Here is a 17,044-nt window from a genome sequence, read left to right as displayed (position 1 = left end):
AGAAAGACCCTCAGTTATTTTTTTTTTGGATTTCTTTTCACAACTGCTTAAGGACGGTGCCCACTAATAGCGAAGTATTTTCGCACGGTTTATCACTATGCGGGAAAAGCAGATCTTGGTAGCGGGTATTGAAAGCCAAATTTAAGGAAATTGGGGGTAACCACGCATTTTTTAGAAATAACCAAGCAACAATATTATTCTAAAAAGCAGCAAAATACAAAGCAATGTATGGCGCTTTTTTCCAAATTAAAGCTTTATTATCTCTGAAAAATGCATGATTTCCCCCCAGTTTTCTTTTTGGATACCAAAATCACTTGCTAAGTTCTGCTTTCTCCGCATAGTTTTAAAGTGCGCAAAAATATCCCTGTAATAGTAGGCACCACCCATAAGAAACCTGAGTATCTCAAGATGCACAGAACGTATGCGCAGTAACAATAGTAGGCACCGTCCTTAAGTTCTAGAAAGGACTAAGAATCTTTCTTCCAATTAAACATTACTTAAAAATGTTGGTCATTTTGTATCATTGCACTCTAAGTGGTACATATATACCAATCTACACAATTTCCTGCCAGAGAGGAACAAAATTATGACCATTTGCATCCAATCCATCATTATATGGGAGATCCTCCGTCAATTAACCCTACAAACTTGAATATCAAATTTTACATAATTTTGCCACATGACGAGAGGTCAAGCTTGACAATAACAGTTCAACAACATCTGTTGTACACAATGTCTTTTGAGGAATTGATGAGTCATAGGTGTCTTTGAAGTAGCAGTTTCTTCAGTGGTCTGCACAGTTTAAGTATTGCATTCTGAAAAGAAATAAAATAAAACCAATATTGTTAATGTACTGTAGTAAGCAGTCAAACAGTCAAACCTCTTGTAAGTGATCACAAATTAAATTAAAATAAATTCTGACATATTACGGGTTATATTTTTAAAAATGATCTATCATTTCAACAGTCATAAACAGTCACTTCTAGCAAAATTTAATGTGGAAATTACAGGTTGATGGGGTCAACCAAGAAAAAACGATAACAACAAGAAAACAATTGCCTTTAATCATCATAACAGCTATTATGCTAATTTAATACACCTGCATTTTTTCTATTTAAACCCATAACACCTCTCACAGCAAATCTTTATGGCTGTAAAATTGTTCCATTAGATGAATATAAATGGCCCAGTATAGGTCAGTGTGTTGCCAAAAAATAGTATTGATAATAATATATTCCATGTTATGAGTGTAAATAAAAAAATGAGAAAATTCTCATTAATCTAATTCTAGTGAGATTAAAAGGCTTTTCAAATAATAATAATAATAATAATAATAATAATAATAATAATAATAACTCTTTATAAATAAATTTATTCTAAAACGGCATGTACACGAAATGCAAAAGCCCCTTAAGATTTGTAAGCTTTCTTCAAGTCCATCCTTCCTTATTATAATACCATAACCTCCCTTAGGTAGATGTTTACCTCCTATAGGCGGACGTTATGAGTTGGTAAAAATGAAAATATTTATGAAATTCAAGTCAATGATAGAAAAGCTCCTTATGATCTCAAGTTTCCCTGCTAGAGAGTAAGTTTCTATGCCTATGAATTGACTTTTATGATACATAACTTATAAAATATACACTGCAAGCCACTGTACCTCCATTAGGTAGATGTTAACCTCCTGTGGGTGGATGTTATGAGTTGGTAATAAAATTAATGAAATCACACTCAGGTCAATAATAAGAAAAGCTCCTGCAAGATTGTAAGTTTTAATGCTGGCAAATAAGCTTTCCATGTGTACGATTGTGCCAGTATAACACATACGATACAAACGTGGTGCTATAAAACGTACCTCCCTTAGGTCGATGTTAACCTCCCGTAGGCCGATGTTAACCTCCTTTGGGTCGATGTTAACCTCCCGTAGGCCGATGTTACCTGAGCAAATCTTGACTGTTTTCATAGTTCCACGTTTCTTCCACAAATCGAACGTAAAATCCTTGAGGTCAGTGTTCAGACGCCGAGAAACGAAAGTAGAAAGAACTCTGTATTCTACCATAACGAATCCTATTAAACGTTCGAAGTCTTTATTTCCCCGACGTCGTCCGCCATTACTACTGAAAGAGAGTGAATGCAGGTCAATTTCCGGTATAATCGGATCTCGGTTCGTGGCTGCTCCGAAGAATAACCCGATGACGTCACCTCCCTTAGGCCGATGTTATCTTTTCTCAACCCTCGTTTTCACTCCAAATCCAACATGGCGACCAGAAAAGCTGCGGTCGTGTTAACTTGCCTCTCGTGTTCGCGGCAAAATAACAAGGTTCTTAGAGTAATATCAAGAAATTTCAGCGTTTCGAAAGCTAAAATTTTGAATTCGTCAGTGAGGTAAGGTTATTTCTATTTGAATGGACGGATTTTGTTTGCAAATTTTACACAAATTTTACGTACACTGCGAAAACTGGTTACTTTAATATAGTTAGCTTATGCCTTTCTCAATAATATTTTGACCAAAGCTTTCTTACGGATTTCTCGCCAAACAAAATAATTTCATTTTTTTTTCTTTTTACATTTCTTTTACGATCTTATAAGCAGAACACAAAATTGTGCCGTGGTTTCAAGGAGTATGTGCTTGTCAACACTTTCTTCATTGTAAGTATTAAAACCAAACTTGTAAAAATGTTGTCTAATGAAGCAATTTGCTATCATTCTAACAGGCAGCTAAATTGATGGAAGTGGAATATATGAAATACATAATTTTATATTTAAAATGCAGGAGAAAGAGTGAATAAAATTATTACTTTTTGTGATAGACCTAGTCCTATTGCAAATATGACATATTTAGATTTAGATTTAAATGGGAGACTATTACAGTTATGAGAATGATGTATGTATGTGTCACTTTCTGGAATAATACATCATTCTTATTCATTCACCGGGCTTGAAATATAACATCACATTTATTTCATATACCACACGTTCGACATTCAAATCCTAGCAGTACGCAGGATGTTTGTCCCATGAACCTAGTTTAATGGCCTTAGCTCCCACGAGTCTCCGGTAGCTCAGTGGTAGAGCATCTGAACAAGTAATCGGAAGGTCTTAGGTTCGACTCCTGAGAGGAGCACTCGGATTTTTTTTCCGAGTATGCCTGTGTCACTTTCTGGAATAATACATCATTCTCATTCATTCACCAGACTTGAAATATAACATCACATTTACTTCATATACCACACGTTCGACATTCAAATCCTAGCAGTACGCAGGATGTTTGTCCCATGAACCTAGTTTAATGGCCTTAGCTCCCACGAGTCTCCTGTAACTCAGTGGTAGAGCATCCGAACTAGTAATCAGAAGGTCCTAAATTTGACTCCTGATAGGAGCACTCGGATTTTTTTTCTAAGTATGCCTATGTCACTTTCTGGAATAATACATCATTTCATTCATTCACCAGGCTTGAAAAATAACATCACATTTATTTCATATTACATTTATGTATGCAATAATAATTTATTGAGTTGTGGCAAGCTGGAACACTAGGATCTGTCACCACCCTTTGTTCTTTCTTATTATTATTTACTCATGCCAAGTAAATACACACAGTACTGCAAATTTGGCAAATTTGACAAACTGTTGGAAAATTCATCAATCTGCAGCTGTAATACACTGTATCAGCTAATTGAAAGTTATACAAACTACTGTAATTTAATAGGAGTTCATGTACAGCTGTATGAGCCTGCCATGTTTGCAGCCATCCTCGTAGACCCAGGGGCAGATAGTTGGGTCAAAAGGAAGTTGAAGCGGCTAAGTTCTTTGCTGATTGTGTACATTTAGTTCCTGGAAAATATATGCATAATTATGTCCCTCACCAAAACGATTTTCTCTAAGACCTCTCCTGTCCCCTCTTGAAATTCTAATTTGCTTCATACTTTCCTTTAAATTTATTGGGCCACTGAGAACCCCCACCCTCTTAATTCCCAATCCATTCTGTAGGGGTGGGGATATGGATATTTCCTTATGCCCCCTTCACACCAAGGCTTAAACACATTTAAAAGCTGCTGCTTTTGAATTTTTGTCGACTACAGATTTAGCACAAATGAAAGCATAAGTTAAAGTTTACTTGAATCCTATGTCAAAGCCAATGGTTCAGCCCTCTGTTACCAATTTTCATTTTGTTAAACCTGGTTTAATAAAACATGTTTTGTTGGTGTGAATGGGGCTTTAGACTACATTTTTATGAATTTTGACTTTAGCATAAACTGTTTATATGCCAAAATTATGCAAATTGCATTAACTGTGGTTCAATCAGTATCTGTATGACACTGCAATGTCAGCTGGCTCGACAATTTTAATGCTTTGGTTGTTTGATAAATTTCAAATCATAAACTCTGAAGGCTGTACACACTTTCATGTAAACACAACTTTATTATTTAATATTTATTTATTTGTTTTATTTTTTCAACTGTGCCCTGGGCTTGGCTCACTAATGTGATGTCTCTTGACTGAGGAATTTTCTCTCATTAGAAATATTTCAGACAAAGATGAAGAGTTGGAAATTCCAAAGGCTGCAGATTCTCATTTAACATCATCAATATTTGACAATGAACTAGTCAAGTAAGATTAATTAAACATAATTAGGGGGACAAAATCATGTAGATGTAGTTCTTGTCTATGGTTGTACATAGTCTTTTATTGAATGCGCAAGTCATTAAGCCACAAACAGCACTGACAGTTTTAGAACGTGAAACACATACATATATGGGAACATTTGACATTATTAATGTTATGCTTTGTTAGGGATGACTGCTTGCTAAGGTAGTTCATCCCAACTTCACATGTTGACCTGTTGCATTTTTTAATAAAATTGTGCTCATGTAATAAAAATGAAGTCACCTCTTGTTGTTGGAAATAATGCAACTTAGTGATCATTTTAACTAGATATAGGATTCATGAAACCCTTCTCAGTGCTACTTAATTAAGAGAAAAAACATAGCAATTAACTAATTAATTCTGTTTTTGTTTCATACTCAGCAAATTTGTCAACTGTATGATGTGGGATGGCAAGAAGTCTGTGTCACAGAATATTTTTAAAATGGTAAGTTGAACAATGTGTGAGATTGCCAGCCACTGTTCAATGAACGAAATGGGCCAACAACAATATATTGCAGTGCTTGGTGCTTGGTGCTTAACCGTCTTATAGCAGCAGATAAAACATTGGAGTAATGTTTCCTGAAGGAATTCAAGGCCACGTGCAAAAACTCTGGTGAATCTGAGCTTAAAACGGCATTTAAAGCTACATGTATCTGAAATGCACTATACATGTAGGTTGGTTAAATAAATACACTGAGCCCTTCAATTGCAAGACAAGTGGGCATTACTAAGGACAGTACCTCCTTTTGCTTCATTGCATACATGATCTTTGCAATTCTCAGGTTAGTCTGAGAAACTGAAACAAAGATAATTAATTTTTGTGTATTTGGTGACTAATTGTGGAAAAAAGCAGAGGTTATAGACCTTATTCCAAAATGGCTACCATTTTAATGTTCTTTTGTTGGTATTCAAAGTAGCCCTTCTTGCCTCGTTCTTAAACTCAAAAATCAAGAGAATACTTTACCTTGAACAAGGAGAGAAGGGCTAATTTGAATACAGACAAAAGCATGTTTATACTTAAAGGGGAAGTATCACTCAAATTTGCTGTTATTTCAAAACCCAAAAATGTTTGTCTGTCAGAAGAAACAAAGAAATAATTGTCAAGTTTGTTATAAATTATCACCCCAGTGAAATAAAACAGTCGATTAGTGCCTCTGGCCAGAGACAGAGTAGGCTGGTATGGATTGAAACTTGAAAAATGCTAGGCTAATGTTTTTCAAGTTCTCGCATTTTTGTTTCCAAAATGCGCTAGAACAGATCACAAGTTGTTCCTTTCAAGAATTGAGTTGGATTCTTTCCTCTTGTCATTCTAGAATTATATGGCAGCTGATTGAAGGTCTTATTTCATCATTTTTAACAAAAGATACCAAAAACCCCATGATACTGCCCCTTTAAAATGGTAGCCATTTTGGAATAAGGTTTATTATAACCCAAAAACAGAATTAAGTGTAACCACATATTTTTCAAAGATAATTATGCTTCAATTTGAAAAAAAATTGTTACATATTTTAAAGCTTTTTGTTTTCTCTGAAAAATGTGGGTATATACCCCCAATTTTCCTTTTTGGATCTCAATAGCCATTGCTACGAGTAAGATCTGCTTTTTCTGCTTAGTCATAAAAAGTGTAAAACTTCCTCTGTATAAAGAGGTACTGTCGTTAAGAGTGATAGGAAAATCATATCACTGGAAAATTTTGCTGGATTTATTCAGTCAATGATCACTGTGTAAAAACTTTGTTGAATAATTTGCATTGTCATGGCATTAATGGTCAGGAAAATTATGAGAAGTTTCCAATTGAATTTTGTTTCAGGCACTTGAAGATGTCAAAACGGAACAACTAAAAATGTAAGTTGCATGGCAATAATAAATTTATTATTCTCCCACAGTAAGTACAAGGGTGCATGTATGTCCACTGAGACTGGTGACAGCTGTTGTGGCTCTCCACTCTATGTCAGACGTCCTTCATCATTTCTCTTTCATTCTTTCTCTTTTCGTTATTTCTCGTATTTCTCTTTTACTCTTATCTCTCAGATAAATAGATAAATAAAGAAACTTCCTCTTGACCTCACTTTAATTGTTTTCCAAAAAACATTTTTTCCAAAATTTGAGCTTCAAAACTTGGTATATATGCCAGTGTTACGGTACTGATCATATTTTTACTACCTGCAACAGCTCAACAATTCATCAAATTTTGATTGTTGAAAACTTTTATGCATGATTACATTTTACAGTCATGTTTATGTACATGTTTTTTGACACATGATGCAGTGACCTTCTCACCTGTAACAATCTTGTTCTCTTCGTTTCTGAGTAAAATGCCCCTACACCCATCAACATCACCCATAACATCAACTGAAGGTTTTGTTGAGTTTGTTCAACTATAGCAGGTGTTAAAGCTAGACTCTTCAACTTTGTTCTTTGATTTATACATGGTACATTGATACATTTGACTGACCTGCAAATAGCAAGCTTATCTAGGCAGGCCAGTCACAGATTATGATATTATAAATAGATAATAAAATGATTATTACTTACATACATGTAGTTACATAGAGGATATAACATGACCGCGCGGAGATATGATGTTTCTCTACAAGTGTTGTAAAATATTTGACGACCGTTACAGCAAACAAGTGAAATATTTTTCAGCATAAGAAGAGAAATTTCGTATCTCCAAGTGGCCATGTAATAATTATCCTCTATATATGTAAGTAATAATTATTTTATTATTTATTTATAATATCAAAATCTTTGACTGGCCTGCCTAGATAAGCTTGGCTATTTTCAGGCCAGTCCAATGTATGTGGATAGCAGCTAAATCCCAAGCGAAAATAGAGTACAGACGTTTGACTGAAATAAACTCCTACTATTAAGGACACTAACTTGCAGCCCCAAGGGTGTCTGCAGTAAAGGTAGTTGACTGAGTGTATTAATTTTTCACATCATTTTTACATCAGCTTCGTATTTGTATTTGATAAGCCTGGTGGTTTCTTGAGGTCTCCTTGCCATTATTGTAAATTTTATCATTTCTTCTTTTTTTACTAAGGCAAATAAATAAATGATGATGATGATGATGACTTGTTATGACAACAAGTTGCCGGAGTCGTTGACTCTTTGCTGTTGCTGACTTTGCAAAGTTGTGTTAATTCCCCTGTTCAAGTTGTCTGTTTTTCTTGTCTGCTTTTTTTTTTCTCAGACAAAGGGAATCATCTGACCCTGAGTCAATTCAGACGGATCCACTACAAATTTTCATAGAGGCAGTGGAGAATTGTAAACCAGTTGTGGGCGTCATATCCATGGAGAGAGGAGGAAGGGTCTTCCAGGTGAGGAGTGTCCTCAGGTCAAGGTTATGTGTTGTTTGTGCTCTGTCATGTGATCTGTTTAGCTTTTATGTACATGTTCACAGTCAGACAGACAGACGGATGGACCGTACGGACAGACAGATAGACATAGACGGGCATGCTGGCACTACGGCAACGTATCCTACTTTAAATTCTTTTTCTCTGTTTTGTTTTTCCAGGTCCCCTCTCCTCTCCCTCCTCAACGTCGTCGATTTCTGGCAATCAAATGGTTGATCACTGCTGCTCGTGAACAACAGAAAACAAACAAAAATGCCAGAATGTACAAGAAACTAGCCAAGGAGTTACTTAATGCCTACAACAACGAGGTAAGAACTGAATTGTTTTCCCCTTTCAACATTGAAGCAAATCAATAGACTATAGAATGGCGCGCCTTTGACGCGTTGGTCCGTCTCTGACTCGACACTGTGGTCAACAGTGAGGTGTGAAAGTTGTGCGAGTTATGTTTTTCATGCTTCGCAATTCGCGCCTTCATGGGTCCTTCATGAATTTGAAGATAAAAACTATGACGTTTTGCAGTCTGATGCATGCAGTAGTTCTGTTCAAGCGGTTGGTCGCGACAAACCTTCATCGGATCATCAATATGTTCATAAGAGACAAATAATGAATACCGTGAGACACAAAAGGACCCAGTTCAAGAGAATTGACTTTCTGGCCCCTTGCATCTTTTTTCCTTCTTCCCGTCAACCCTTGCGAACCTAGACTACTGGGGACGAGTACCAGGAAGACTTCGTATTCTATAAAGTGAGAGAAGTGGGGCCACGCCATTGGTGAAAGCATGGTAGCGTGGGAAGCAAGAATAAATTAGTCGAATGAAAAGCGTTCGTTGATTCCGTGGGGATTAAGGGTGCCGATTTGGAAGAGGAAATTTTGCTCGTAATTTCTGGCGCTTTCTGTGTTACCATGATGTTGAGAAATGCCACAGAGTGCCATGTATTTGTGAGAATGGTTAGGCAGGTCAAAGTGTCGAGCGACTGGTTTGGAATGCATCTTTGTCTTTTCTTTGAACGTCTCAAAAGTGTTCGCGAAATCGGCCGCCGAGTCTCCTTCCTGTCTCACCAATGTATAACCATTTTCCATAAAGTGCATTTTCTGTAATAGATAACATTAGCGGGGTGCATACAGACGTTTGGTGTTGAAGGGTTTGAATAGGAAAGTAACAGAATTGGCAGATATTGAATTTCTTCGCGATAAAGCTAACTTGCCCTGACGCTCTGTATCGTGTTCGTATTTGTTTGACAACTCTATAGTAAAGACCAATTTAAAGAGTGGAAATCCCAAGAAACGATAGCTTTCCGACATCGCGTGATTTTTTATGAAATAAATTGAAAACATTTCGTCCGTGTTTCTACAGAATTGACAGAAATGCTGACTCGCTGAATTTTGGAAGAAAAAGTCACTCGTTACTCGGTAATAGGTTCTCTTTTTCCCAAGACACTTACTTGTACTCTGTGGAAACGCATAAAATGGTTCCTGTTCCTTAGATATCGTGAAATTCCGAATATATGCCCCTCCCCGCCCAATATAAGCATCCGTCAAGTTTCAAGGCTCTAAAATGTCCCCCACCTCTCCTCCTCGAGTATAAGTTTGTGAACTGTTATGATTAGCTATCAAACTGTAGTCTCAAACTCAACCGATGTTGAAACACAAAACTCCCTCCCCTCTTCGAAAATGAGCCTGCAAATCGGCCCTTTGAACTGAAATAAGCTCGGGGCCTATTTGGGGAATTTCACCATGTATTTATTTTTTATTCCGGTTGTTGTTTCGTCTGCAGGGTACAGCGATAAACAAGAAACGTGAACTTCACAAGCGAGCGGAAGATAACCGCGCCTTTGCACATTATCGGTGGTAGAAACACTTTGTGAAACTTGATTTCAACTTCATTATCCACCTCCTTAATGGCCACATGTCAACCCTACTTGAGAAATGCCGTAATGTGAAAAGTAGAATGCTGTACATGGGTTCAATGGGGCTACAAGAAAAGACTGCAAGCCGCAATTTAATTTTTTTTTTTTTTTTTTTTTTTTGAAGGCGGTGCTGTTTTGTTTCTGCCGTGTATGGAGTATTGAACAGACATGTCCAGTTAACTGACGGTTTCGTGAAATTTTTAACAAATGGACATATATCACAGCTGGGAAAAGTCTTAACGTCTTTTAAGAAAATGTTTACCCGAGGCATCCCTTGCTTTAGTCAATAAAAGAATTTCATCCACTTGTTTTTCCTATAGTTCAGATTCTTTTCCCGACAAGTGGATTAGCTTTATTCTGCGCTGTTGTACAGTACTGCAAACCGACCAAAGGACCAGTCATTATCTTCATGTTTGAATGAGTGCAACTTTATTTTAATCCATCTTAACTGCAACTTTAAGTGAAAAATTTAGAATTTCCTGCTTACATTTACCATCTTTCACGAAGAGTGGTCTCGTTGTTGGACAAGTTTATCGTCAGCGTTAACCTCTCAAATGAAAATACCCGCAATCATCCTTTGACCACGCCTCGTTTAAAGCGCCTGGAAATCTTACTTACAAAACCCTTTAAACGTGGAGCCAATAAAATCTAAACACTCACAAATATATCGTTCAGTTAACGATGTAGCGTAGAGTCTAAAGTTGTTGTTGATAATTATCCTGGAGAGTTTCCCTCCCGTTACGAAAACCGTATAGGACAGGCCCTTTTTCATTCGTTGGACACTTTTCGGACCCATTTTGGTGCCAGGGGCCCCTGCGCCGCTCCGGTCTGTTCCGCCGATTTCCGCCGCTCTCTCAGGTCCGAACTTACTCCGATCTTGAGAGTGGATCGCTTTCTCGCGGATCGGTTTTTATGGCAATCCAAGTGTTATGTACGGCAGGCACGCATCCCCAACAGTGTGAATAACTGTTAGTCGTCTCTGTCTGCATTTTATGAGGTAAATCGGGCATAGCAAGAAAATGTTTTAAAGATAAGTTTTGTTTCCTGGTGAAAGTAGTTTTTGCGTCTGACTTTCCCGTATAAACGTGGTGATAACAAACGTATAAATTTGAGAATTGTAACTGAATTCGTACTCTGTAAGTATAAAGAGATTTCATCCAGATTAGACAAGGCTCCTGTCTCTTCTTTTAATGCGGCAAATCGCAGAAGTTTTCCCATCACCCGTGCGCCCTCGACCTTTTTTCGTGTAAATTCCATTTCGCGCGGTTATTACGGAATACTAAGAAGCTGACCAAGCGTGCGCGTTTGTTCTTGTTTTTGTTTTGATAGAATGTGGTCTTCTCTTTTGTTGTTGTTGTTGTTCCTTTGTTTTTTTTTGTGTGATTGTTTTTGTTTTGTTTTTCAAGTTTTGTTATTGTTGTTTTGTTTTGTTTTTACAAACATTGACAAACATTGATGGTTTAGAAAAGGGAAGTCTGGGAATGACTCCTATCGACTCTCCGCGCGCACAGAAACGTCACAAAGCTTCATTGTGACGTCAAGCATTCACTTCTCTGTTACTTGCGAAAGCAACAAGTTGTGTGCTTCTTGTGAGATGGGAAAGTTGCATAATTCAGTCGAAATTTTACCTTTTCCTTTATTTATTGTGCCATCCTTGTTACTACCAAGAATCGGACCTTTCACCGGCTGACAAACAAGCTACGCTGAGGTAAGTTTTATTTGCATTCTCAAAAACACAACACTTTTTCACAGCACAAATTTTCATCAAAGAATCTCGGAGCACATTTCTTTTCACTACGTGACATTTTCGGTTTTTCTTTGGATTTCTCATCGAATTTCCTTTGATCCTTTCAAGAAATTCCATGCAAGTTAATGCACTTGTCATCGGCTTCCCCGAGGGGGGGGACCCCGGGCTGATGTGGGGGAATATGGGGACTTTATGGGGACTTTGCAACAAATTTCTTCCCTTGTGGTGGGGGAAATGTGGGGACTTGGATTTTTGAATGCCCTACTCTCGGGGAAAATATGGGGACTTCGCTTATGTTCAACTGAGAGGAGATTGGGGACGATTTTTGTTCGCTCGATGGCAGAGGAGAACAAGAAGGTATGTTTTAAAATCCATTGTTTTTTGTCTATCAAACAGACCATCCGTCAAAAATTTGTACGTATTTGTAGGCATAGGCAACTTTAAAATTCCTCTGGGTATATATTATTGTTTATAGAGGTCACTGTTAAAGGTCAACAGGTCGTCTTTTGTTAGTGATATAATAGAAGCGGTCTGTTAAATTGTTAAGGATAGAAAAAGTTGATTTTTTTTAAATATTCACAAGAATGTTAATTTCTGAAGCATCACAGCAACTGTTCAGAGTACTCAGGAAACTTAAGGACGTTGTGTTTAGAAGCAGCAATGAACCATCATGATAGTGTGTTTTCCCTTGTTCTTCATCAGTCCGGATAGATTGAAAACAGATTCTGGGGAATTCAGGACTGAATGAAAAGTTGAAATTTTCACCATACTGCGCATGTACAGTAAGAGGAGTGATTTATAGCAACTTATGGAGTATTCGAGAAAAAATAAGTCCGAGTGTTTGCCGACTGTTTAAAGAACCCAAATAAAGTTCTGAAGTGCATCTTCAAATCCAGTTGGGTTCGCCAAATACTGGGGACTTTGCAAGAAACAAATCCCGCACGGTTGGGGAAATACAAGAACTTTGAAATACACAATTAGCAAAGTCCCCATATCAGCCCGGGGTCCCCCCCCTCGGGGAAGCCGATGACAAGTGCATAACGAATAAGTGTCGTGCGGAGGAAACAAACATTCTTGCGGATGCACTTTTTAAACACGTTTTGGTAAACTTGAAAAACCAAAACAAGTTTTGGTTGTCATGGTAGCTAAGATCTGCATTGCGCGCGTGTAGTCCGTTTTATAGTGTGCGCGCGCGCTTCGACCGTTAATCGATAATTTAGTCGCGTTTATATGTCGGTTTTTCAGCTTGAAAAAAAAAAAGTTTTTGATGTCAACTGGTTACCTCTAACGAAGATACGAAAAAATTAGAAGACGTTTCAATTGTTTCTTTGGCTCGTTCACGTGACAATTTTGAAGTAGAATCAAGGATAGGCATACATGAAGGGTCCCTTACTTGCATATCTCTATGAAGTGGCAGCGTGTCAAGCGATTTGGTTGGATTTGGATTAGGAAATTATTTTATGATTGGGGCTTAGTTTAAGATGTAATTTTAGAGAGCTTCGGGTCGATGTTACTTATGTTAAGTAAAGATTTGTTTTTTCGCTGGTCCACTCAACTGAACGGAAGCCATAGTATGTTGCAAACTACGAATCGTGGCATAACGGTTATCGACTCGTTTCTACCGAAACTCCGCTTTTCGCCGTCAAGCGTCTTTTCTTCCGAAAGTTTGTTTGTGAATTTGCAGTGGACTACAATAGGGACGAGATTTGCAAGGTAAGTGCACTTTTGGTTATGGCCTAAGTGGATCCTGATGTGCTTTGAACAAAGGGTGTTTTACGGTGGCCCAGAAGGCTCAAACGCAAACAAAAAAGAAAACGCAAATAAAAAAAAGAAAACGCAATTAAAAAAAAGAAAACGCAAATAAAAAAAAGAAAACGCAATTTAAAAAAAAGAAAACGCAAATAAAAAAAGTAAAACACAAACAAAAAAAGAAAACGCAAATAAAAAAGATAGAAAACGCAAATAAAAAAAAGCAAAACGCAAACAAAAAAGCAAAACGCAAATAAGAAAACGGAAATAAAAAACAAAACGGAAGTAAACAGGAAAAACGCGTAGGGACTGAGCTCTAGGATTGTTCGCCATTTTGTTCGCAGAGAAAAGAAAACATTCTACCACCGAAGATGTAATGGACAGAGAGGAATTAAGACCATTGGTTGAACACTATTTTCACCTTGGATTTGAAAATCAAGTCATTGTTGACTTCCTAAACAATCGACATGCAGTCAGGCTAAGTCTTGCAACTTTGAAACGACGGCTTCGTGACTACGGTCTCAGTAGACGTGGCTTGGACGTTGGCGATCAAGAACTTAGGGAAATCGTGCGAAGGGAAATATCCGGACCTGGCGAACTTGGAGGTTACCGAGCAGTTTGGCACTCGCTGAGATTGAATCATCACATCCACGTGCCAAGAGCAAGGGTTGCTAATATTCTTCGGGAGCTAAATCCAGCTGGTACGAGAGAAAGGAGACGCAGAAGGTTGGCAAGACGGAGATATACCAGTTACGGTCCTAATTTCTGCTGGCATGTGGATGGTACGATTAGTGAAGTCCAATTAGTGCATATGCTAATTCTTCCAGCCTGCAGAGCAGTCTGATTTGATTAAGCACCCCTTGTAAACCTTGTTAGTCATTAAGACTGCAAGTCACAATAGTGATCAGCATCAAATTTCTCCATGCCATTTATCAATGTATAATGAAAGAGAGAAGATACGAGTATTAAGAAATGATCACCAGTGAAAAATTCTCTAGATGTTTTAACCTCTTCCTACACAGAACTTCAGCGGGGCTTGAATAAGCTCTCTGCAAAGGTTTCTAAAGGGACTGTTACTTATTTGTTTAAAATAAAAAAATATTCTCCGCACTTGCCTCTATATCAGTGTTACACAATCTGCTATTGAGTCTGTTGAAAGTCCCAAAAGTCAAGAAACAACTTTTCCTTACTGACTTCAGTGGTCTCTGTACATTTTCTTTTAAAATGTGTAGGAAGAGGTTAAAACATCTAGAGAATTTTTCACTGGTGATCATTTCTTAATACTCGTATCTTCTCTCTTTCATTATACATTGATAGATGGCATGGAGAAATTTGATGCTGATCACTATTGTGACTTGCAGTCTTAATGACTAACAAGGTTTACAAGGGGTGCTTAATCAAATCAGACTGCTCTGCAGGCTGGAAGAATTAGCATATGCACTAATTGGACTTCACTAATCGTACCATCCACATGCCAGCAGAAATTAGGACCGTAACTGGTATATCTCCGTCTTGCCAACCTTCTGCGTCTCCTTTCTCTCGTACCAGCTGGATTTAGCTCCCGAAGAATATTAGCAACCCTTGCTCTTGGCACGTGGATGTGATGATTCAATCTCAGCGAGTGCCAAACTGCTCGGTAACCTCCAAGTTCGTCAGGTCCGGATATTTCCCTTCGCACGATTTCCCTAAGTTCTTGATCGCCAACGTCCCGACCTAACTAATCGAACCAAATCGAACGTTCGATTGATCGAACTTAATCGAACCTAATCGAACCCAATCACGCGATTGGGTTCGATTGAGTTCGATAATCGAACCCAATCGAACCCTCACAAAAAAATTGGGCTAATCGAACCAAATCGAACGGTCGAATGGGTTCGATTAGTTCGATTAGGTTTCGATCGAGTTCGATGGGTTCCATGGGGTCGCATTTTCAAGACTGGATTGACTAGAATGGGGTTGCATTTTCAATAGAGTTACTAGAATGGGGTCGCACATTTTCGGATTTTTGGGGTAAGAAAATTCTATTAAGCAGGGATTCAAAATGACCTCGGTTAAAAAGTTCAGAAAGTTGTTATTTATTAAATGTAACAATCACCTCGCATTACATTCCGTTCTTGAAAGTAGATGCATAAATAGAAAGTGACTTAGTTGGGATCGCGAAACTTATATTTTCCCAAAAAGTGACTAAGATGGGGTCTATAACTGGCCACAAAATAGACTATAATGGGGCAGGGGCTCTGAGAGGCCAGTGGCACATACCCAGCAAAACTGAACCCAAGACCCCCCCCCCCCCACCCCCCGGGGCTGTTCGGTCTTTTCCTCGCAGTTCCTCTTGTCAATACAAAACTATCGACGAAAAAAAAAAAACCATCGAACGCAGCTACCTAATCTTTGACTATTACTAGTCTCGCGTTATGTTGTGGATGTTGTGTTGAGGACCGCGTTCTTCGCAACTAATTTGCATTATCTTATAGTCCGTTGAACTTATATCATTTTCGATTTTACAGTAAACCCACTGTATTTTTTATCCCCAAAGGTTATTTCAATAAAGTGATTATTAGTTGTTGTTATTAATTTTTACTTATATACATATGCATAAGACAGTCCTGGCGCTGAACTGGCATATTTTAAGTGATTTATTATATCGTTCGATTAGGTTCGATTGGGTTCGGAAATCGAACTCTCACACAAATTTTTTGGTTCGATTGTGTTCGATTTCCGAACTAATCGAACCCAATCGTTCGATTAAGTTCGATTGGGTTCGATTAAGTTAGATTACCGAACTGTTCGATTAGTTACGTCGGGCAACGTCCAAGCCACGTCTACTGAGACCGTAGTCACGAAGCCGTCGTTTCAAAGTTGCAAGACTTAGCCTGACTGCATGTCGATTGTTTAGGAAGTCAACAATGACTTGATTTTCAAATCCAAGGTGAAAATAGTGTTCAACCAATGGTCTTAATTCCTCTCTGTCCATTACATCTTCGGTGGTAGAATGTTTTCTTTTCTCTGCGAACAAAATGGCGAACAATCCTAGAGCTCAGTCCCTACGCGTTTTTCCTGTTTACTTCCGTTTTGTTGTTTATTTCCGTTTTCTTATTTGCGTTTTGCTTTTTTGTTTGCGTTTTGCTTTTTTTTATTTGCGTTTTCTATCTTTTTTATTTGCGTTTTCTTTTTTTGTTTGTGTTTTACTTTTTTTATTTGCGTTTTCTTTTTTTTAAATTGCGTTTTCTTTTTTTTATTTGCGTTTTCTTTTTTTTATTTGCGTTTTCTTTTTTTTAATTGCGTTTTCTTTTTTTTATTTGCGTTTTCTTTTTTGTTTGCGTTTGAGCCTTCTGGGCCACCGTAGTGTTTTCAAAGTATGTACATACAAATACCGTGGAACAAACTAGCTCGAACTTTATATAGTGATTACAGTCAATCCAGGTCACGCGTGAACAGTATTTCCAAGAATGAAATGAACATTCGAATTTCTCTTTGTAATGTCCGACGTGTGAATGGAATGTTGGACATTTCTCTGGAAATCGTTCCGAAAAAGACGCATTAACTGAAAAAAAGATTCAAAATACTTGGGAAACAATTGTTATTCTTGAAATATTCAATTTTACAATGTAAAGAAAAATTCATAGCTTTATACC

The 17,044-nt window shown here is 37.7% G+C and overlaps 1 protein-coding gene and 2 long non-coding RNA genes across 4 annotated transcripts; 2 read left to right on the top strand and 1 right to left on the bottom strand.

Annotated features, from left to right (window-relative positions):
* Positions 1 to 235: 235 nt before the first annotated feature.
* LOC146479954 (uncharacterized) lies at positions 236 to 2,229 on the bottom strand. Its single transcript, XR_014864926.1, has 2 exons — positions 1,856 to 2,229; positions 236 to 815 (listed from the first exon to the last, which is right to left on the bottom strand). It is a non-coding gene; the product is annotated as an uncharacterized LOC146479954 (long non-coding RNA).
* An 11-nt stretch (positions 2,230 to 2,240) lies between these two features.
* LOC146479953 (uncharacterized) lies at positions 2,241 to 11,374 on the top strand. Of its 2 annotated transcripts, none has more exons than XM_085110817.1 (8): positions 2,241 to 2,385; positions 2,593 to 2,649; positions 4,522 to 4,611; positions 5,029 to 5,092; positions 6,458 to 6,492; positions 7,844 to 7,970; positions 8,168 to 8,314; positions 9,781 to 11,374. In XM_085110817.1, the coding sequence occupies exons 1-8, from the start codon at positions 2,258 to 2,260 to the stop codon at positions 9,856 to 9,858; spliced, it is 726 nt and encodes a 241-aa protein (XP_084966943.1). In that variant the 5' UTR covers positions 2,241 to 2,257; the 3' UTR covers positions 9,859 to 11,374. The 2 variants fall into 2 exon arrangements, with proteins under 2 accessions (XP_084966943.1, XP_084966942.1); XM_085110816.1 differs by having other exon boundaries at positions 2,590 to 2,649.
* Positions 11,375 to 12,704: 1,330 nt separating this feature from the next.
* Positions 12,705 to 17,011, top strand: LOC146479952 (uncharacterized). Its single transcript, XR_014864928.1, has 2 exons — positions 12,705 to 13,428; positions 16,756 to 17,011. It is a non-coding gene; the product is annotated as an uncharacterized LOC146479952 (long non-coding RNA).
* Positions 17,012 to 17,044: the final 33 nt, after the last annotated feature.

Source organism: Pavona decussata, unplaced genomic scaffold (assembly GCF_977016875.1).
Source record: "Pavona decussata unplaced genomic scaffold, jaPavDecu1.1 SCAFFOLD_58, whole genome shotgun sequence".
NCBI lineage: Eukaryota > Metazoa > Cnidaria > Anthozoa > Scleractinia > Agariciidae > Pavona > Pavona decussata.
This window is presented reverse-complemented; position numbering and strand designations above follow the sequence as displayed.